General features: G+C 40.0%; 2 protein-coding genes and 1 long non-coding RNA gene across 6 annotated transcripts in view; 2 read left to right on the top strand and 1 right to left on the bottom strand.

The window, feature by feature from the left end:
• Positions 1-714: 714 nt before the first annotated feature.
• Positions 715-1,390, top strand: LOC115105881 (uncharacterized). The gene is made up of 2 exons (XR_003859936.2): positions 715-1,009; positions 1,250-1,390. It is a non-coding gene; the product is annotated as an uncharacterized LOC115105881 (long non-coding RNA).
• A 69-nt stretch (positions 1,391-1,459) lies between these two features.
• On the bottom strand, positions 1,460-5,221 carry LOC115105880 (abraxas 1, BRCA1 A complex subunit). Its single transcript, XM_029628344.2, has 9 exons — positions 4,795-5,221; positions 4,552-4,642; positions 4,315-4,351; positions 4,107-4,173; positions 3,727-3,923; positions 2,660-2,779; positions 2,468-2,552; positions 2,250-2,358; positions 1,460-2,164 (listed from the first exon to the last, which is right to left on the bottom strand). The coding sequence occupies exons 1-9, from the start codon at positions 4,879-4,881 to the stop codon at positions 1,743-1,745; spliced, it is 1,215 nt and encodes a 404-aa protein (XP_029484204.1). The 5' UTR covers positions 4,882-5,221; the 3' UTR covers positions 1,460-1,742.
• A 1,160-nt stretch (positions 5,222-6,381) lies between these two features.
• Positions 6,382-20,537, top strand: part of LOC115105877 (glycerol-3-phosphate acyltransferase 3-like) — a 38,418-nt gene continuing 24,262 nt past the window's right edge. For 2 of the 4 annotated variants that reach the window (XM_029628337.2, XM_029628338.2), the window contains exons 1-12: positions 6,382-6,503; positions 6,811-7,009; positions 7,400-7,472; positions 9,231-9,525; positions 9,717-9,791; positions 9,980-10,069; positions 10,176-10,269; positions 10,388-10,503; positions 10,744-10,799; positions 11,121-11,206; positions 11,580-11,708; positions 11,896-11,975. In XM_029628337.2, the coding sequence (XP_029484197.1) occupies positions 6,842-7,009; positions 7,400-7,472; positions 9,231-9,525; positions 9,717-9,791; positions 9,980-10,069; positions 10,176-10,269; positions 10,388-10,503; positions 10,744-10,799; positions 11,121-11,206; positions 11,580-11,708; positions 11,896-11,975 (1,262 nt within the window). In that variant the 5' untranslated portion in view covers positions 6,382-6,503; positions 6,811-6,841. Of the gene's footprint in view, positions 6,504-6,810; positions 7,010-7,399; positions 7,473-9,230; positions 9,526-9,716; positions 9,792-9,979; positions 10,070-10,175; positions 10,270-10,387; positions 10,504-10,743; positions 10,800-11,120; positions 11,207-11,579; positions 11,709-11,895; positions 11,976-13,373; positions 15,007-20,537 lie in introns of those variants that run through there. The other 2 variants (XM_029628335.2, XM_029628336.2) reach the window with 2 other exon arrangements.

The raw sequence follows: 20,537 nt of genomic DNA, 5'->3' as shown, positions 1-20,537 counted from the left end.
ACATTTCCCAAACCATATATTTTGCCAGTTCCGCGGTGTCTTAATTTTTATTTTACCTTTATTTAACCAGGCAAGTCAGTTAAGAACAAATTCTTATTTTCAATGACGGCCTAGGAACAGTGGGTTAACTGCCTGTTCAGGGGCAGAACGACAGATTTGTACCTTAATCTACACAGGAATGCTGTCCGACCCTATGTAAGCAAACGGGTCGGATCTGCTGGCTAATATACTAGCTAGCTGGCCAGAGTACACTTTATATTTGATGTAAGCTAATGTCTTCTTTACTCTTATCGCAGAACAATGTCTCAGAAGTATCCCAGGCTCGTCTAATGTAGTCCAGAAGAACGATGAAAATCTGCATATGTAACGTTACTATTAGCTAGCTATCCATTTAGGAAGAGTGCACAAAGAAAAACTATATGGATGGAATAATTGGGTTTCGGATGACATTTGAAAATGCAAATATAATTTGATTCTTATGTACTCTTAGTGCTCAAGGTGTGACATTCCACATGACGAACATTACTAATGTTTTAAACAGGATTTGAAGCCGTCTCATTTGTTTACGTCTATGGCAACTACATTGTTGGATGGATTCACATAACTTTATGTACATTTTTATCTCCCCAACCATTATGGAGAATCCATATGAACAACCACAGAAGGGCTGCATTCTGTGACATCACAGTGGACTTCAATAATGTTCAGGTCTGTCAGACTACAGTACATAATACCATACTGATGAGCAGAGATGCAATTGAGCAATGTTTAATTACAAAATGCATATAATCCAAACTGCTTTCCAATAGCTGCTGTCCTTGTATATAAACCCCCACACAGGAAGAATTTACAGTAGGCACGTAACATGTGAGAACTTGGTCAGATAAAGCTAAACATGTTCATATCACATCACCAGAGGCTGTCATGTCATTTTAACAAGGTGTTATTCCTTTCCAGGACTGTGGTAAGAAACAGAGGGAGATTTCCAAAGCCATAAAGAAAGCTATGGGTAAGTCATCAAATCACTCACTTTATTATTGACTCATTGACTGGTCTTGGGACAGAATATCATATGATCCAATACTCTTGGGTCAGCAGCATTAAGCCTTGAGGTTGCTCTGTGATAGTTTCTCTTTGCAAATGCACCATCACTACTTACTAGAGGGTACTGATGACATAGCTCAAAATGACCATGTTTTGATGGTTTAGGCCTTTCTATAATAAATACTCATAATATTTTCCTCCACAGGATTCATGTCTGGACCCACATTATGAAAGATACAAACACCTTCGACAACCAGCACTTGGAGTAACTGTGTCAGCCTGTATTGGGGAACTAGTGTAGCATATATACTGTAATAATTGTATTAAAATAATTCTTAATGTGGAATATTGCTTGTTAATCTAGTCTGAGCTGCTATGCTTGGGTTGAGCCATGAGACCAATAATCGTAACTCACTACACGTGAAAATAATTTTATGTAATTATGTACAAGTTCAATAACAGCTTGAATATAAAAAAATTGTTGATAAACTAAAGTTATTATAATCAATCATTTGGACAGTCACTTCTAAATAAAACATGTTGCCCCTAAAAATAAGCTAATTGAAGGCATCCCTGCAAACATATCAAGTTTTCAGTTATTGATGGACTGTTACAGGGGAATGTCACAGAATTTCCTACAATCCATACACAGTGACATTTAATGCAAAGTGACCATTCTTGAGCGGCCCTTTTGGTCCTCAGAAGACGGGGGAATTGGACACATCTAAATCATTTCCGTTCTGATTGGCTGGGATCAAATCCTCCTCGGTCTCAGACCCACTGACTGACAAAGACTCCTCAGTCTCCTCCAGCATGCCTTTCCTCCTCTTGGGCACCTCAGATGATTCACGAAGGGGACGTTTTCTCCAGGATGTACCTCCACCTCTCCCAAGCCTCCCCTTCCTGGCTTTAGGGAGTGTATGACTCAGGATCAAAGGCAGTGTTGTAGCGAGGTCTATGCCATGGTCAGTGCTGCAGCAGAACTCAGGCAATGGAAACCCCTGGAGGTTTAGAGCCTGCGTTTGGAGTAGAGATGCCCCAGGAAATAGTGTTTTGATGACCTCACAGAGCAGCACATTCTCCTGGGGCTGTGCCGGGGTGGAGGCTCCATCTGCTGAGACTGGAAACACAAACGTAAATAAAATGTTTAATACACACAAGAGAATAAATCAAGACTGATTCATCAATAGAAACAAAGGTTATACTTTCTCCCAGCTCTTGTTTCCTATCATTGACCATCCTTCTTAGATCAGAAACGTCTGCAAGCAGCTTCTCGACCAATCGTTCACTCTCCTCCACTTTCTTACATGCCATCTGTGAAAAGAAATAAACAAATCCCAGGTGACACCATGTTTACCAAAGGTTGTACTGTACAGTCTTTTGTGCATGTTTTTACATTTATCTTGCCATCAATTCAACTTACCGTCAGTTCACCCTGCAAGGAGTTGTTCATGTCATTAATCTCATCCACCTCATGCAGAGATCCATCGGAGGAGAAGAATTTAGATCTACACAGGGCAAAAAGTGTACGACTAGTCATACAGGTACCAGACAAACACACATATTACATTTTTCAAAGTCAATAGTGCCCAGTGCTGAGGCCCAGTAGTAGTACCTGTGTTTCCTAACAGCATGGTTGTAGTTGACTGATGAACAAGATGCAGAGAGTCTCCAGTAGTCCTGCTCTTCCAACAAACCCAGGTTGCTGACCAGGACAGGTACACTGCAATACTGACTAATAATAAAAAAAAAAATTAAATGGGATTTCTTGAAAGGTGCTTTAAATCCAAGGACTACAGCAAGAGTAAAAAACAAAACAAGGATAAAACTACAGTATACAAGACATTAGGAATACCTGATGATTCCATTTTATTTAACTAGGCAAGTAATTTAAGAACAAATTCTTATTTACAAGGAAGGACAAAACCTCCCCTAACCCGGACGATGTTGGGCCAATTGTGCGCAGCCCTATGTAACTCCCGATCACAGCCGGTTGTGACACAGCCTGGGAATGAACCAGGGTCTGTAGTGATGCCTCTAGCACTGCCTTAGACCGCTGTGCCACCCGGGAGGCCAGGTGAAGGCCATGATCCCTTATTGATGTCACTTGTTAAATCCACTTCTATCAGTGTCGATGAAGGGGAGGAGACACGTTAAAGATGGATTTTGTTTAGCCTTGATACAATTGAGAAATGGATTGTGTATGTGTGCCATTCAGAGGGTGAATGGGCAAGACAAAAGATTGAAGTGCCTTTGAACAGGGTATGGTAGTTGGTGCCAGTCACACCAGTTTGAGTGTCAAGAACTGCAACACTGCTGGGTTTTTCACATAACAGTTTCCTGTGTGTATTAATAATATTCCACCACCTAAAGGACATCCAGCCAACTATGTGAAGCATTGGAATCAACATGGGCCAGCATCCCTGTGGAACAGTTGACACCTTGTAGAGTCCATGCCCCGACTAATTGAGGTTGTTCCGAGAGCAAAGGGGGTGCAACTCAATATTAGGAATGTGTTCCAAATGTTTTGTACTCTGTGTAGAATATATGAATATATAAATATACACACACACACATATATATTTTTAACCACTTTAAGCTAGAGCTGGCTAAGACTACTCACAGTGCAACACAGTTTGATTCAAAACAGTGTGAAGGCCATCAAAATGTGAATGTACTGACCTGCCATGTGATCTGAAGACTGCATACTCCAGTTTGTGAGTGGAGCCAAGTGTTGTGATCTCACTGGGTGTCAGTAGCAGAAAGACCAGCTCGTGATTGGAGAGTGCTCTCTTCAGGTTCTCGTGGACTACTTGCTCTCTGAAGGTAATTTGTTGATCTGTGTTTCTCCGCTGTTTATACCAACCAATCACATTCTCCTGGATAGGAAAGTCAAATAGAAGAAAGAGGGTGAGTAAAAGTGTGCTTTGTTGGCTATCAAACAAGATAGGAAAGAAATGCAAACAACTTGCCTAATGGCACAGGTTCCTTTACTCCCTGGACTTAGTTGCAATACCACCATCTGTGACATCAATATTACCACGCTATCTTCTTCCACTTACCTCCTTATAGTTGGATAAAATGTGCCTTATTTCATCCTGGTTCACCTCCCCTATTCTATTATAGAAGCTAAGGGGGGTGGAGAGAAATTGATTTGTTTAAGTGACATGCTTCCAGAAATAATCTATGATAGTACGTGATATACTGTTGAAATAGTTACACACACAGCTGAATCACAATTTTAAGAAACCTTTAGTCTCTGCAGTTTACCTATTGAGCTTGCGACATGATATGTGTTTCTGAATGTCTGGAATAGAAAGCAGGGTGAGACAGTCAGTACAAATCAAATCAAATTTATTTATATAGCCCTTCGTACATCAGCTGATATCTCAAAGTGCTGTACAGAAACCCAGCCTAAAACCCCAAACAGCAAACAATGCAGGTGTAAAAGCACCTGTACACACAAAGATTATATTATAAAATGTAAGTACACAGCTGATGACTCACTTATTGTATGCTCAAACTGTATGTTGTCGATTTGAGAGTCAGTGATGTTGCTTCGCTCTTCAGCTTTGGTCTCCCCGAGAATGAGACCTTCCTGCAAAATATTATGAGGTAACGTTACATACATGTATACGGTCAGTTTAATAAAATAACTAGTATTTGAATGAGTAAGCTATTTGGTCAGACCTATCTGTTGTGGTGTTAGCCAACTGGCTAACATAGCTAGCGATCTAGCCAGCTACTTACCACATCAGAATCACTGTTCAAGTGCTGAAACATCAATGAACCAAGAACAAATCCGGAGACGCGAATATAAGAGTTTGAGTCCTCCATGCTTATTTTTGTCAGAAAGACAACATCAAGTGTTACCACACAAACATAAGGAGTAACCCAGACATGTCACGTCACACGGGCTATAAAGCTGAAGCATCCGTTTAGAACGTTTTCTCGCCACCAAATATGGTAGTGAGAGGAAGTTCAGTCGCGGGTAGTGGGAGAGGATGTGACTAGGTGAAACTGGACTGACATTCTGCTAATTGTATCATCGATGAAACATCTGATCTCCAATACATTGTTCTGTCCCAAAACTACAATCTGTTACGAACCCAGTGCACTAAGTTGAATACACTTGACGCTTTGCCAAAGTTTTAAAAAATGGCGTTGTTTAGAAGGAGTGCATTTGTCGAATTGCGTTAATGCACACGCCCATTTCATTGCGAAGACGCTCCCTAACTTAAATATGCAAATATATGCCAATAGGATCTCGCTAGCTCGTGCTTGGCTTTTGCCCACCTCCTTGCTTGTTCTGCCCATTAATGCTTCATTTCCTCCCACTGTAAACGTCACAGATAAACTATCTCGGGTTAGTTATAAATATATTTGGTGTTACGATTGCGTAAAAACAGCGCTACCTGCAATTGCAGACGCATCGCTTTTTCTGCGCAGCTGAATATGCACGAAAGCTGAATTTTTTTCGAGCAACTCGCCAGTGGGGGGAGTGGTTTTATTATTTCCACTAGTTACCACAGCCATAAAGTCAAAATGGCTACATTGTAAAAACTCACATTAAAAAAATAGCTTTTGGTCTTAATTTATGGTTAGGGTTAGGTCTAAGGTTAGCTGTTTGGTTAATGTTAGAGTTTGGTTTAAAATCACTTTTTAAGTACTACCTAAGTCGTTTTTTTACTTAAGTTTACTATTTATATTTTTAACAACTTTTACTTTACTACATTCCTAAATACAAGTATGCACTTTTTACTCCATACATTTTCCATGACACCCAAAAGTACATTTTGAATGCTTAACAGGACAGGACAATTCTCTAATACACACACGAATCAACAACCCTGGTCAACCCTGCTGCCTCTGATCTGGCGGACTCACGAACACAAATGCTTAGTTTGTAAATTATGTTTTGGAGAGTGCCCCTGGCTATCCGTAAATACATTAAAATACATGCTTTATATTAGGAATTTGAAATGTATTTATACTTTTCCCTAAATATATTTTAGCAATGACATTTACTTTTAATACTTAAGTATTGTAACGACCCTGGGTTTATATGCGCCGAAATCGACCCTGCCGCATCTGCTCCCTGCTGTTTCATTACAGTATATGTAAAACCAAATACTTTTAGACTTTTACTCGAGTATTATTTTACTGGGTGACTTTCACTGTTACTTGAGTTATTTTCTATTAAGATATCTTTACTTTTACTCAATTATGAAAACGGGGTACTTTTTCACCACTGAGAAGATGCATTGTATTGTAGAAATAGGCGCGGTTTCTGACTTTGTGAATTTGGTAACTAGTGACGTCCTGGTTGTATTTTTACAGCAGATCTTGCGCACTGTCCTGTGGCTGACTACACAGTTGGGTTGCAACCTGCAACCACTACCGCTACAGCGAGGTACAGAAGAATGGAAAACTCGTTAAGACAACGAATAGGTCTTCAGGTTACTATTTCTCTTTAATACATTTGGAAACATTTCATGTTCTGCAGTCAACCTCAGATATGGTATGCCCAATTAATGTAAGCTATTTCTAGTGCTTCTCTTCTCGGCTTGGCTGTATATTAGTTAGCTAGGCTATTTCGGTGTTCATATCCCGTTTCAGATCCTGTTTACCTAGCTAACTTTACATAGATAACTACCTAGCTAGGCCCAAGTCAAATATATGAATTCAGCCTCCTCTATTATAAAAACAAAATATAATGCTTATTTGGAATGAATAGCTAATAAACGTTATGTCTCTCTTCTGTAGATAACTTGAACCCTATGTGCCATACCAGTGGATGACAGATCTCTGTGAGGGAGGGATGGATGACCTGTGGAGTATAACGACTTTGTTGCTGCAGGTGTGGTTCTCCGTGATGATTGGGCTCATCATGATACCTGCTATGTTTGGCCTCTCCCTGGGGGTCACTTCGGTCTATATTCAGATTCTGGTCAAGATATTGGAGGTAACTGCTGGAAGTTCTGGAAGAGCTCAAATTCTGAAATTTCGGGAATAGCTCACTATTTCTTCTTTTATTCTGAAACATTTTATTGAAGCATAACCTCATATAGCATATAATAAAGAACTATGTTATTCTTTTTGTGAACAGATGGATTTATGGAAAGATAAATATTTTTTGTATAAATGCATTAATCGGATATTAATTGATTTATATTCACCTCTATATGTAGGATATTGTGCTCTGTATACTGTATTCATGTTTCCCCCTGACCCCTTAGAACAGACTGACATAGTTAATGTTCAATGCGGGGAACGCGGGGCAGTTGGGCAAGATGCAGTATGTAGAAAGCATTGTGTGTGAGGTCAGCTGAAAATAACTCTGTTCTATGGGCAGTGGGCCACCCTGCGGATCCAGAGAGGACACAGGGATCGACCCACTCTGCCCGTGCCTGCTCCGCTACCCAATGGTGAGTGACATTACACTCACTACCCATCGATGAATGAGTTCATGCTGAGGTCTGGAGGGACCCTGTCTGTGTAACTTATTGTGGATGACTATCAAACTGTAGCCTAATCTTCATTTTCTTCATTAACTTTTGTACTAAGCAATTCTTTTCTATGGTTCCTATGCTGAATGATACCATTTGAATCAATACTCTTTAGTTTTGTATTTGCCCCTAACTGAAATGTGAATAGCCCTGTGATAATTATTAGGCTAATTACACAGTAATAAGGTAATTATACATTCAGTAAGTTGAGTTGAGTTCTGATGGTCTATAGGATAAATATTTGAATTCAGCAGAACTGCATTTCAAACATCCCATTGGCATGTGGAGTTCTTGGTTCTGTTCTTAGAGCATATTGTTCTGTAGTATGAGGAGTTTAATTCAGCTCTATCTGGAAGGAGTAGAGTAGACCCTGTACATGTGACTGTGTGTCAGTGTGGTGGCTTATGATTGGTCAGCTTATGATTGGTCAGCTCAGCTGATGTGGGGTTGCGGAGTGGTCATCACGAGCTTCTATACCCACAATATCATAAATAAAGTCTGCCCATTTCTATAGTTTATCTTCTTAAAAGTATATTTTAAAAGTAACCTTAACCACACCATTAACCTTACGCCTAACCCTAAGGTTAAATTAAGACCGAAAAGCACATTTTTATAGCCAAGTTTTACTTTGTGGCTATGGAATCTGACTTTGGGGATATGGAAGCTAGTAGAAACCGTGCGGAGTGGAGCAGCTGTGTCCCACTCTGATGATGCAATAGAGGATTGCATAACTTCAGGCAGAAAACTGACTCTCTATGTGTAGCTTAACCCTCAACCCATGCTGTGAAATACTGTATGCCCCCTTCATCTTCTCTTCCTGGAAATATACTGTACAACGTTTGAAAAACGTCACGTCACCGTCTTCAGTGGAGCTATGTTGAGTTAAATTTGATACTTATTAGACATGTATATCATATTCTATTTTGAACTGCCTTGAAGATTCCAGAAGATTGGATTTATACTGGGGACTTTTTGTGGTGTCTCTAAGTTGTCTATCTGCAATCCTACCCTATGTTGTTGAATTAACACTCAATCATGTTTTGATCACAGTAACATTGGCATTCTAAATCAGGGTTGACAGGAAACTTAAAAAATGACTTTTTTTTATTTTTGTATGGAAGGACAAAAAGGTCAAGTCAATGCAATGTTATTATGCAATAAGATTTAGCAAACCATTCAGCAGCAGAGATGACAAAACCCACCATGCTTTTGTCTAAAACTCTTCTTCTGTGAACATAATACTAAAGCATATATAACTGTATAATCATGACACAAGCTAATTGTTAACCAGTAAATTATTAGAAAAGTATTCATGTTTTACTGGAACTGGGTAAACTACAGTACATCAATGCTGAGTACAGAGAAAAGGAATGTAAGCTCAGTGCTCTCACTGGTACCTGGTACTGATAGGCTATGCCACAACAGTCTTCCCACCGCATTCCTCATCGGCATTTCCTTCTCTGGGATCTCTTTATACCAATAGAGGAAGAGCACAGATACAGGTAGATACAGTGCCTCAATTAGTAGGTGTATATTTTACTCTATACATACAATCCTTCTTATACATCCCCCACTCTACAGGCTTTTCCATCATATTTAATGTCCTACATCTGAAAATCTCTGACTATGCTACCCACTCAGGGATTTATCTGTGCTGTTCCTCTCTTCTCTTCCCAGGACTCATCCAGAGGGAGGGTGGCTCTATGGAACAGGAGATGGGGGAGCTGCGTCGGTATCGTACCCAGTCCATATCGAGGGGAGAGTTTGCGCTGAGCGACTCATTCTACTTCTACAGAAAGGGCCTGGAGAGCATCGTGGATGACCAGGTCACTCAGCGCTTCTCCTCTGAGGAGCTGGTCTCCTGGAACCTCCTGACCCGCACCAACCACAACTTTCACTACATCAGCCTGCGCCTCACCGTCATCTGGGGCCTGGGCGTGATCATACGTTACTGTGTCCTTTTCCCTCTCAGGTGGGTCTGACCACACCTCCCCTTAACTCTATCCATCTCAGACCAATCAACAGCCCATTTGTTCAGTTCAGTTTCTGTCAACTGATGTGGATTTATTGGATAGAGTGCAATTATTACTACTAATATTATTATTATTAAACACGATTTGAATGTTATTTTATTTTTTACATTTGTTTTGTTCGTACTTTCAGGATAACCCTGGCAATCATAGGGATTAGCTGGCTGGTGATCGGGACAACTTTGGTGGGGTTTCTACCTAACAGGAGGTAACGATGTACACAACGAAGGTTTTAAAGAATGGTTTACAACTTTCATAAACTGTGGTGATAGGAACATTGATAGGAACATCCAATGTTCCTATCTCTTATAACAGCTAGCTAGCTCGAGAGTTGATATACGGCTTGAGAGAATAGAATTTCCCTGGCTGTTACTGTACTTTGCTCTTGTGTTCTAGAGTGAAGAACTGGCTCAGTGAGTTAGTCCATCTGATGTGCTATAGGATTTGTGCCAGAGGCCTCTCTGCCACCATCCAATACCACAACAAGTTAGTATACAGACCAAACTACCTAAAATAAACATTTAGGAAGTAATATTAGTATCAATGTTTTCAATGTCATGATGTCATTGAAATAAATACTTATTTTTTACAGAAATAATAAACCACAAAAAGGAGGAATATGCGTAGCAAACCACACCTCACCTATTGACATTGTCATTTTGGCCAATGATGGATGCTACGCTATGGTGGGTAACATGAACATGGCTGGGTCAACATATCACTGATTTTTGATATTGTATACATCACTTTTGGTTCTCAGCAGACTAGAGTTGTCATGCTCACTGTGTCCGGGTTTATTCCCAGGTGGGTCAAAGTCACAGTGGGCTGATGGGGGTCATCCAGAGATCAATGGTGAGGTCCTGCCCACATGTGTGGTTTGAGAGGTCGGAGATGAGAGACCGGCATGCTGTTACCAGTAGGTGAGACAGCAAGTAAATTGGAAAAGATGTCAGGAGATGCATTTAGTATGTCTTTTTCATCTATACATTTACTCAGTTGTCTTCTGTGAAGTGAATAAATTGCTTGCCAATGTCAATTTATTGCTTGTATAACGATATACATTACCATTACTGCCACTCAATCTCCTCATACATTGTATTGTTTTCATCGTGAATAGTTTTGTCCTGGTTATTGATCTCCCTCCCTCCATCCTCTTCTAGATTGAGGGCTCATGTTGCAGCGAAGCGCAATCTACCCATTTTGATTTTCCCAGAGGGTAAGTCTTTATACTTTATTGTAGTCTTTATACTTTATTGTAGTCCTTATACTATGATTTTATTGTAGTCTTTATACTAGGACTTTATTGTAGTCTTTATATTAGGTGTCTCGTCCACCTTTATCTGCTGTCTGGAAGGTGTAGTTGGGGTCAATTCCATTTAATTTCAGTCAATCCAATCCATAAAGTCAACTCGTAAACAATTTTTCTGATAAAATGTCAGTCTACTTCCTGAATTGACTTGAATTGAAATGCAATTGACTCCAATGCTCCTGGAAGTTTGTGGTTGTGGTGGTCTCGTGACCTTTTTATCTCCTGCAGGAACCTGCATCAACAACACATCAGTCATGATGTTCAAGAAGGGAAGCTTTGAGATTGGAGGGACAATATACCCAGTTGCAATCAAGGTACTCTCTGCAGTCTTCAGTAAATTGTCCATTGTCTGAAATGCCTCTCTTGTGTTCTAACCCTGGCTCTGTCATCAATCAGCAGTTACTGTATGACGTTAAACATTGTTACATATTGACCTTCACTTGTTATGTGTTGACCTTGTCGGCTATTTTTTTATTTCATTTCCATGTAAAAGCCTTGAGTGGAGGCTGAGGGGAGAACAGCTCATAATATTGTCCGGAACGGAGCAAATGGAATGGCATCAAACACCAGGAAACCATTCCACTAATTCCACTCCAGTCATTACCACGAGCCCGTTCTCCCCAATTAAGCTGCCATCAATCTCCTGTGCTTTTGATTAATATACGCTTGGATCTCCTTCCCTGTTAGTATGACCCACGCTTTGGAGATGCCTTCTGGAACAGTGCCAAGTACAACATGGTGAGCTACCTACTGAGAATGATGACCAGCTGGGCCATCGTGGTCAATGTGTGGTACCTGCCCCCAATGACCAGACAGGTAGGTTGTCACAGTCTATATACGGTATTACTGCTACTCCCTCCCATGACCAACTGGTCAGACCTTATGTTGTGTTTTATTCCCAAACCTTTATAGAGTGCACACTCCTCTTACCCCCAGGACCATAGACTCCTCTGTATATATCTTTTTTTTAAATGATATCCTTCTTCATTACTGCTTTGAATAGGAAGGGGAAGATGCTACCAAGTTTGCCAACCGAGTGAAGTCTGCTATTGCACATCAGGGAGGGCTGTTGGACATGGCGTGGTAAGGAAACCCTCAGCAAACTTTATTTTTCACTGCTTTATTCTCACTAAAGATCCTTTAAAACATGTCATTCTGTCATAATAGAGTTCTGTGATCAAAAGAAAATGTGCTGGGAACCATACTGTTTTATAATAATGTGTTACTATTTAGAAGCTTTACCTCCCTCACTAGCTTTAAGCACCAGCTGTCAGAGCAGCTCACAGATCACTGCACCTGTACATAGCTCATCTGTAAATAGCCCATCCAATCTACCTCATCCCCATACTATATTTATTTATTTATCTTGCTCCTTTGCACCCCAGTATCTCAACTTGCACAATCATCCTCTACACATCCTACCAATCCAGTGTTTAATTGCTATATTGTAATTACTTTGCCACCATGGCCTATTTATTGCCTTACCTCTCTTATCCTACCTCATTTGCACATGCTGTATATAGATTTTCCTAATGTATTATTGATTGTATGTTTGTTTATTCCATGTGTAACTCTGTGTTGTTGTATGTGTCGAGCTGCTTTGCTTTATCTTGGCCAGGTCGCAGTTGTAAATGAGAACTTGTTCTCAACTGGCCTACCTGGTTAAATAAAGGTGAAATAAAAAATAAATGAACAAGTAGGCCGCAGCTAAAGTCTGAATTGCAGTACACAGCACATGGAAGTAAACATATCTCGGGGTGCTTAAAAAGCAAAACAAACATCAATAAGAAAAATTGAATGACATGAGTATAGGTCTGGACTACAAAGTTCTAAGTAGGCTACTTCAATGTTCTGAGTAACTTACTTCAAGTTCTGGGTAAGCTACTTCAATGTTCTGAGTAGCGTACTTCAAGTTCTGGGTAGGCTACTTCAAACCTCCAACAGATAGAGTGACAGTCAATAGCACAAGGCTTGAACAGAGGGTGGTGCAGGTGGTCAACAGGGAGAGCTGAGCAGCCAAATCAGGTCGTCCGGGGGCAGGTACCTGAAGCTGGGTGTCTTGCCTTCCGCGTCTTCTCCGTGCTGTAAGACACTGCCGTTGTTTTTTTTATCTTCCCATGCACTCACTCAGGATACAGTATACTCAACTTTGAAGGAATGCTCTTGAGCAATGAATTCCTCACTGCCAACTCAGCACTGCATTGTAGTCTTGGATCAAGGAGACCGTAGAAACATTCCAATGTAGGCCGACCGAATTCAAGTCATAATAGCTGATTTTGAAAAGCTTTTTTGCTGTTCATTCTCGGGCAGGAAACAAGTAAGATGTAATCCAGACTAAATCTATACTCGTTTGGCTATTCAAAAACAAAAATTGAAAAAACATACATTTATGAAATATTTACTAAATATACAGGAGCTCTCTGCCAAGGCTGCCAAAAGGGCGCCATGGCAACTGTAGAACGTCTGACTCTCTCTCTACAGGGATGGGAGCTTGAAGAGAGACAAGGTGAAAGAAGAATTTAAAGAGCATCAACAGAAGATGTACAGCAGTATGGTTGTGGGAAAGAAAGCTAGAAACTCACAAGAGCCTCACACAGAGAGCACCAAGAGCTAATGACATTGGAATTAACACTGGACAATCTCTGACAGTGGGCGATAACTTCAAAGTATTTTACATACTACAGTGCATACGGACTGAAGTAATTCCAAATCAATGGCCTTTGTTATTGAATACACAGATTCATTATAATTATGTGGTATCAGACTCTGATACGCAACATATAGTTTATCCGTTTTTAATGCATGAAATGCCTTTTCTTTTTAAAAAATTGTTTTATAGAAACTTAAACATATCAAACTTAACTGCAAGTAGTACTAATCTGTATGATATTAAATTATCTCTGATAATGTTACAGTAATACTACGTTTTCAGATTGCACTAAACTTAACATTATTCAAGAATGTGTTTACGTTGACACAGAATTTGTACTGGTATTAGTATTCATTTGTGCAATTTTCTTTCTTATGTTACGTTATGCTCCTTACAATGCAACTCCTTACCCTAAATAGCCCCCTACACTATACACTGAGTGTACAAAACATTAAGAACATCTGCTCTTTCCATGACATAGACTGACCAGGTGAATCCAGGTGAAAACTATGATCCCTTATTGATGTCACTTGTTAAATCCACTTCAATCTGTGTAGATGTAGTGGAGAAGACAGGTTAAAGAAGCATTTTTAATTCTTGAGGCATGGATTGTGTATGTGTGCCATTCAAAGGGTGAATGGGTAAGACAAAATATTGAAGTGCCTTTGAACAGGGTATGGTAGTAGGTGCCAGGCGCACCGGTTTGTGTCAAGAACTGTGACGCTGCTGGGTTTTACAACAGTTTCCCGTGTGTATTAAGAATGGTCCACCACCAAAACGATATCCAGCCAACTTGACACATCTGTGGGAAGCATTGGAGTCAACATGGGCCAGCATCCCTGTGGAACGCTTTTGACATCCTGTAGAGTCCATGCCCCGACAAATTGAGGCTGCTCTAAGGGCAAAAGGGTTGGAGTGGGGGACACAACTCAATATTAGGAAGGTACTCATAATGTTTGTTCACTCAGTGTATACTGTTCACCCGTGGTCATGTTTGAAGGTGCTTTGATCAAAGTCCAAAACAAAGACTGGGGGTTTAGTGTTAATTATTTACATCATTTAAATGTTATGAAATCTACATTTTGGCCTGGTCCAGAAACAACCACTTGCCCTGCTCTAACCCTTAGCCACTTATGCAGATCTCAGGGTAGATGTATAGGTATAAAGAATATGGAAATGCCTATTTGACATTTACATGTTAGTCATTTAGCAGATGCTCTTATCCAGAGCGACTTACAGGTGCAGTTAAGGTTAAGTGCCTTGCTCAAGGGCACATCGACAGATTTTTCACATATTCGGCTCGGTTACTGGCCAAACGCTTTTAATCGCTGGGCTACCTGCTGCCTATAGAGGCTAATTAGAGTTGTTTCTGGACCTATACTGAACAAAAATATAAACGCAACATGTAAAGTGTTTATACAACGTTTCATGAGCTGAAATAAAATATTCCAGAAATGTTCCATACACACATGAAGCTTATTTCTCTCAAATTTTGTGCACATATTAGTTTACATTCCCGTTAGTGAGCATTTCTGCTGACAGTTGTGGCATATCAAGAAGCTGATTAATCAGCATTATCATTATACAGGTGCACCTTGTGCTGGGGACAATAAAAGGCCACTCTAAAATGTGCTATTTTGTCAACCAACACAATGCCACAGATGTATCAAGTTTTGAAGGAGCATGCAATTGGCACACCGACTGCAGGAATATCCACCAGAGCTGTTGCCAGATAATGTAATGTTCATTTCTCTAACATAAGCCATCTCTAACGTAATTTTTGAGAATTTGGCAGTACGTCCAACCGGCCTCAACCACAGACCACATATATGGAGTCTTGTGGGTAAGCGGTTTGCTGATGTCACATTGTGAACAGAGTGCCCCATGGTGGCTGTGGAGTTATGGTATGGGTAGGCATAAGCTACAGACAATGAACACAATTGCATTTTATCAATGACAATTTGAATGCACAGTGATACCGTGACAAGATCCTAAGGCCCATTGCTGTGCCATTCATCTGCCACCATCACCTCATGTTTCAGTGTTGTAATGTACAGCCCCATGTCGCAAGGATCTGTACACAATTCCTAGAAGCTGAAACCTTCCCAGGTCTTTAATTGCCTGCATACTCACCAGACATGTCACCGATTGAGCATGTTTGTGATGCTCTGGATCGACGCGTACAACAGCGTGTTCCAGTTCCTGCCAATATAGAGCCAATTCGCACCGCCATTGAAGAGGAATGGGACAACATTCCACATGCCACAATCAACAGCCTGATCAACTCAATGCAAGGAGATGTGTCGCGCTGCACTGACTGGTTTTCTCTTCCACACCCCTACTTTTTTAAAAGATATCTGTGACCAACAGATGCATATCTATATTTTCCAGTCATATGAAATCCATAGATTAGTGCCTAATGAATTTATTTAAATTGACTGATTTCATTATATGAATTGTAACTCAGTGAAATTGTTGAAATTGTTGCATGTTACATTTGTAATTTTGTTCAGTAGTTTTCTAATTCTGCTAGTACTGTCGTAAATGAAACACTAGGAGTCAGTGTTTGCAAACAAATAACAATCATGTCACCAACTTACTCGGTCAACGATCAGAAGGATCCACTCACACAAAAAGATCTCACTACCTTGACTAAATATCAACACCTCATTTACAATCCAAAAGTTTCAATATAAGAAAGAAAGATATGCTATTAAGTTGAATAGTATGGGGTGTGGGGATAATGTTCGACGGTGGCTGATTAAAACTGTAGTTTACCATAAAGCTTTGGTTTTACTCATACAAAACACAAACAAACTATATTTGATTTAATTTATTTAAATGTATACAAATGTTATATAATGATGATCTAAATATTTACTAAATAAGCTGAGGTCTTGGTGTGTAAAAGTAATACATTCCTGTTCTGTTACTTTGTGAAAGGATGATGGGAATGATGGTTGACCGCGTGATAATATTACTTATTTTACTAATAGCCTGATACATATAACAATATGACACCTATCATCTAACCAGGCTCACTCTTTTGGGACAAGGTTTCTTGTCTGTGAGAACCTGTATGTGCCCTGAGAGTGACACGGTGGGTTAGGGAGGTGGGAAGAGAGAGAGTGAGCGGGTTAGATGATCCCAAATAAAAAAGGCTGTACAGATAAACGTGGGTAAGACATGTTTACTGTGCCGGTGCTTTAATAAAGAAAGCAGATACTGTGAAATAGCATGGAGTTATTCTTCCACACACAGCGAGCTGGAGCCAGCTTAAATTTCACAGCCTCTCCTCCGTCGCAGACCCACACCGAGACCATCTCCCAGCACGGCTCAAGCACCCGGCTATAATAACAATCCCACAACTTAAATTGCTTGAACAGAAATGTTTGTTCTCTTCTAACAGGATTGTGAATTATTAATCGGATCTAAAGCCGATTTTATAACCTGATTGTTGAGGTGGGACTCTTGGCAAGTGATGCTGCACCACACCATTTACTGTGATGAATGTGTGTGCACATCTTTATAGCCAATTTAATGTGATTCGGATAGATTTCGAAGGGACATCATATAGAAAGCATGGGAGTGACCCATGCAGGACCTATATGACTGCAGACTCCATACAACTGCCCAGTATGTCTTAATATGTTGATTCGATTTTCTCCATTTCATTTTTACTTTGAAGTGATCTATACAAATGTAATGCAGGTACACTCAGTAAATATGAATACATTGTCAAATTGAATCATTTCCTCCAGAGAATATAGTTCATGGAGGACATCATTTTAAATCGAAGTTTGTCTGGAACTGAGCATCTTAACCAGTCAGGAGGTTAAATGACTCTAGCTCTGTCTAAGACCTGACATTAGTTAGAGCATAATGTCTTTAAAAACATTGTTCTGCCATCCCTTCTGTGTGCTTCGAGTGGAACTCCTACGCTAATGTAGGGCTATGTTATGTTGAAGAACAATGTGACTCACAGAGAGAAAAGAGAAATCAATATAGAGGCATTTGTATTTGTATTTATTATGGATCTCCATTAGTTCCTGCCAAGGCAGCAACCTACTCTTACGGGGTTCCGGCAAAATGAAGGCAGTTATACTGTACAATTTCAAAAACATTACAATACATTTATTACAGAATTCATAACACACCGAGAGTAATATCTGGAAAGTCTATTCATTCTAGACCCATGATGCACCTCAATGAAATAGTCTTCTTCTTCTTTTTTATCTGCCCACAGCCCACCCTAATGTTATTGCATTAAATTCATCACAAACTCCCCCTTAGTGCATTTTGGGTTTAGTCAAAAGACAACCGTCGGGTACATGGATGGGCAGAGTATTCTGATGAGCTGGAGTGTGTGTCCTTCCTCCAGCAGTCATCCGTCGCTTAAATCCCACTTCTTCAGACTGTGTTTCTGACTGAGAGAGATCAGTAATTATTCATCAAGACAATTTATTGTTTGCTTATTGTGTGATTTGACTTGAGAGAATAAGTAAATTACAATATATTCAATACCTGCTTTATTCCATCACATACTTAATCAGACTGATAGTTATCAAATATGATATGTTTTGGGGAAAAGTAATTGTTTTTATTATTTTTGTTGCACGGCGCCAGTGAAAACCTGACTATATTAAAAAAAATAGATTCCTGCTACAATTGGAATGAAGGATGTCTGTCTGTCTGGCTGATAAATAATACAATGTGACAATCCTTCAGTGTTGTGGACAGTGTGTCTGCTGTTCCTAGGCATTGCCCGGACTGGACCCTAGCTCCAGTCACAGGGTGAGTGTGATGCTGTCACATTATAGCCAGGACCAAATCAGGCTGAACACAGGTCAAAGCAAGCCTGTCACATACAGACAGACAGTATTTCCAGGGTTTTTGGTTCTTAACAAACAGCACAAAACATAAAGTGTGTAAAAAACATCATCAACAAAGTTGTGCAAAGTTTCAAGGATTTCCATCTCCAGTTGTTTTTAGTGTGTGAATGTGTGTGTTCATTCCCTCTATACAGTGACTTGGTGGCCAGGAGGGGGAATATATGATTTGCCGACACTAATGAAACAGGCTATAATTGGTCCACATTGATCTATTTGATTGAGCTGCAATGGAGTCTGAAGTTGTTCAAGTGGAAAGCTGATTGATTTGTGGTTAAATTCAAGATCATTTAGTTTGGAAATAATTATGTTCTTATCTAGTTATCTTCAGATGCTGAAAGGATTGTATGGAAAGGATTGTATGGTTGACTTGAAGGAATGTTCTCTCCTTTTCCCTCCACTATTTGCAAATCTATTGGTGAAAATGGCATAAAGGAATATTATTTTGCATAAGATAACCTGTACAGTATAGTAATTTAGCAGATGCTCTTATTGCGAGTGCATACATTTTCATACTGGTCCCCCGTGGGAATCGAGCCCACATCCCTGGCATTGCAAGAGTCATGCTCTACCAACTGAGCCACACAGGACCACAATGTAGCCATATTATATGAGGAAAAGGTGTTGCCTTATGACAATATCATAACCATGAATATAACATTTTAATACATCTAACAGTGAAGCAAAGTTTTGTTGTGCCCAGTAATTTTCATCACAATCCTTAAACACAGTTTAGAGAGTCCACAGATTTTCTTTTCCTCATTTTGACAAAAAATAAATAAATGCATTGTGTTGGGGGGGAAAACAGAAAATGGTGAGGTACATGACAAATGTCCTTTGGTGAGGTACATGAAGGTGTGTAATTGCAGACTACACTTTGCCCTCAGCCCTGTGCCTCAAAAGGTATTTCTTCTATTATTGACAGAGTTGGAGCTGGGCTGGCAGTGGCTCCCTGCGTCCACCCCCCTCCCTCTGATTGCTTTTGTTTCCAGGTCACCTCCTATCTATTGCAGCAACTTTTCCAATTTCTTAGGACTTGTTATAGGAGGATAAAAGACATGGCCAGTGGTTGCTGAAGGCAGACTGAGACCGCTCTCTGGAAATGTACATAAACCTATAACGAAACAATACCAAAAAGAACAGATTCAACACTCCTCACTTTCATGCTCACTGAGCAATGGATATGATGTAATCTAAGAATGGGATTCAATGAAACTCACTGTGGTGCAAGTTTATCAAATAAATAATGTCATAAAAAATCTTGTCCATTAATATACAATTATCTTTAGCCTTGATGATTAATTGCATTAAACTTTTGAAAGTGTGTTTTGTACAAATCAAGGGAGGGGGGGAAATGATGGATGAGGGGTAAGGGTATGATGAATGAAGAAAGCAACAGAACTAAATTGAAAGTGTACTCATCCATTCTCTCTTTCACAACTAATGATAAATTGAGCATGTCACATTGAACAATACATGTTCAGGTTTAAACATCGTCTCCTCCATAGAGCAGTAATGTGGACTGACGGCAAGGCAAGCAGGTAGCTCACTCTGACGGAACTCTTCACACTTCTTAGATGACTTTTCCATTGCAGGCAGGGTGTAGAGTAAGAGAAACGCTACTTTGCTTTGATTTGCAGGGAATAATTGAGTGCCTTTGATGAACGACATATCCTTTGTGTACCTACAAGAGTCATGGCCTGTGGGAGACCAGTATTCAGAAGTAGATTTAGACCTGATTCAGGATCTGATCCTAAACTACATTTAATTAATCAACATGAACAATACGTATTCATATACAGGTAACTGCCAAAATGACAGAAACACTTGAGTAAATGAGGGAAACAAAGTATATTGAAAGCAGATGCTTCCACACAGGTGTGGTTCCTGAGTTAATTACATCACATCATGCTTATCATTTATAAAACTGCTGGGCAGAATTAGTTTGTCTACCATGGCTAGGATGACAATTCCCCCATCCACAGGGCATGAATGGTCACTGAATGGTTTGATGAGCATGAAAACGATGTCAACCATATGCCATGGCGGTCTCAGTCATCAGATCTCAAACCAATTGAGCACATGGGAGATTCTGGAGCAGCAAGT

Source organism: Oncorhynchus nerka, linkage group LG22 (genome assembly GCF_034236695.1).
Source record: "Oncorhynchus nerka isolate Pitt River linkage group LG22, Oner_Uvic_2.0, whole genome shotgun sequence".
Lineage (NCBI taxonomy): Eukaryota > Metazoa > Chordata > Actinopteri > Salmoniformes > Salmonidae > Oncorhynchus > Oncorhynchus nerka.
This window is presented reverse-complemented; position numbering and strand designations above follow the sequence as displayed.

Bases quoted from the DNA above. Each gene is read 5' to 3' on its own strand.
- LOC115105880 (XM_029628344.2), bottom strand. From the start codon at position 4,881: ATGGAGGACTCAAACTCTTATATTCGCGTCTCCGGATTTGTTCTTGGT. The intron at 4,643-4,794 runs GTAAGTAGCTGG...AATATTTTGCAG, and splicing joins TGAACAGTGATTCTGATGTG to GAAGGTCTCATTCTCGGGGA. The intron at 2,165-2,249 runs GTATAACCTTTG...TTGTGTTTCCAG, and splicing joins GAAACAAGAGCTGGGAGAAA to TCTCAGCAGATGGAGCCTCC.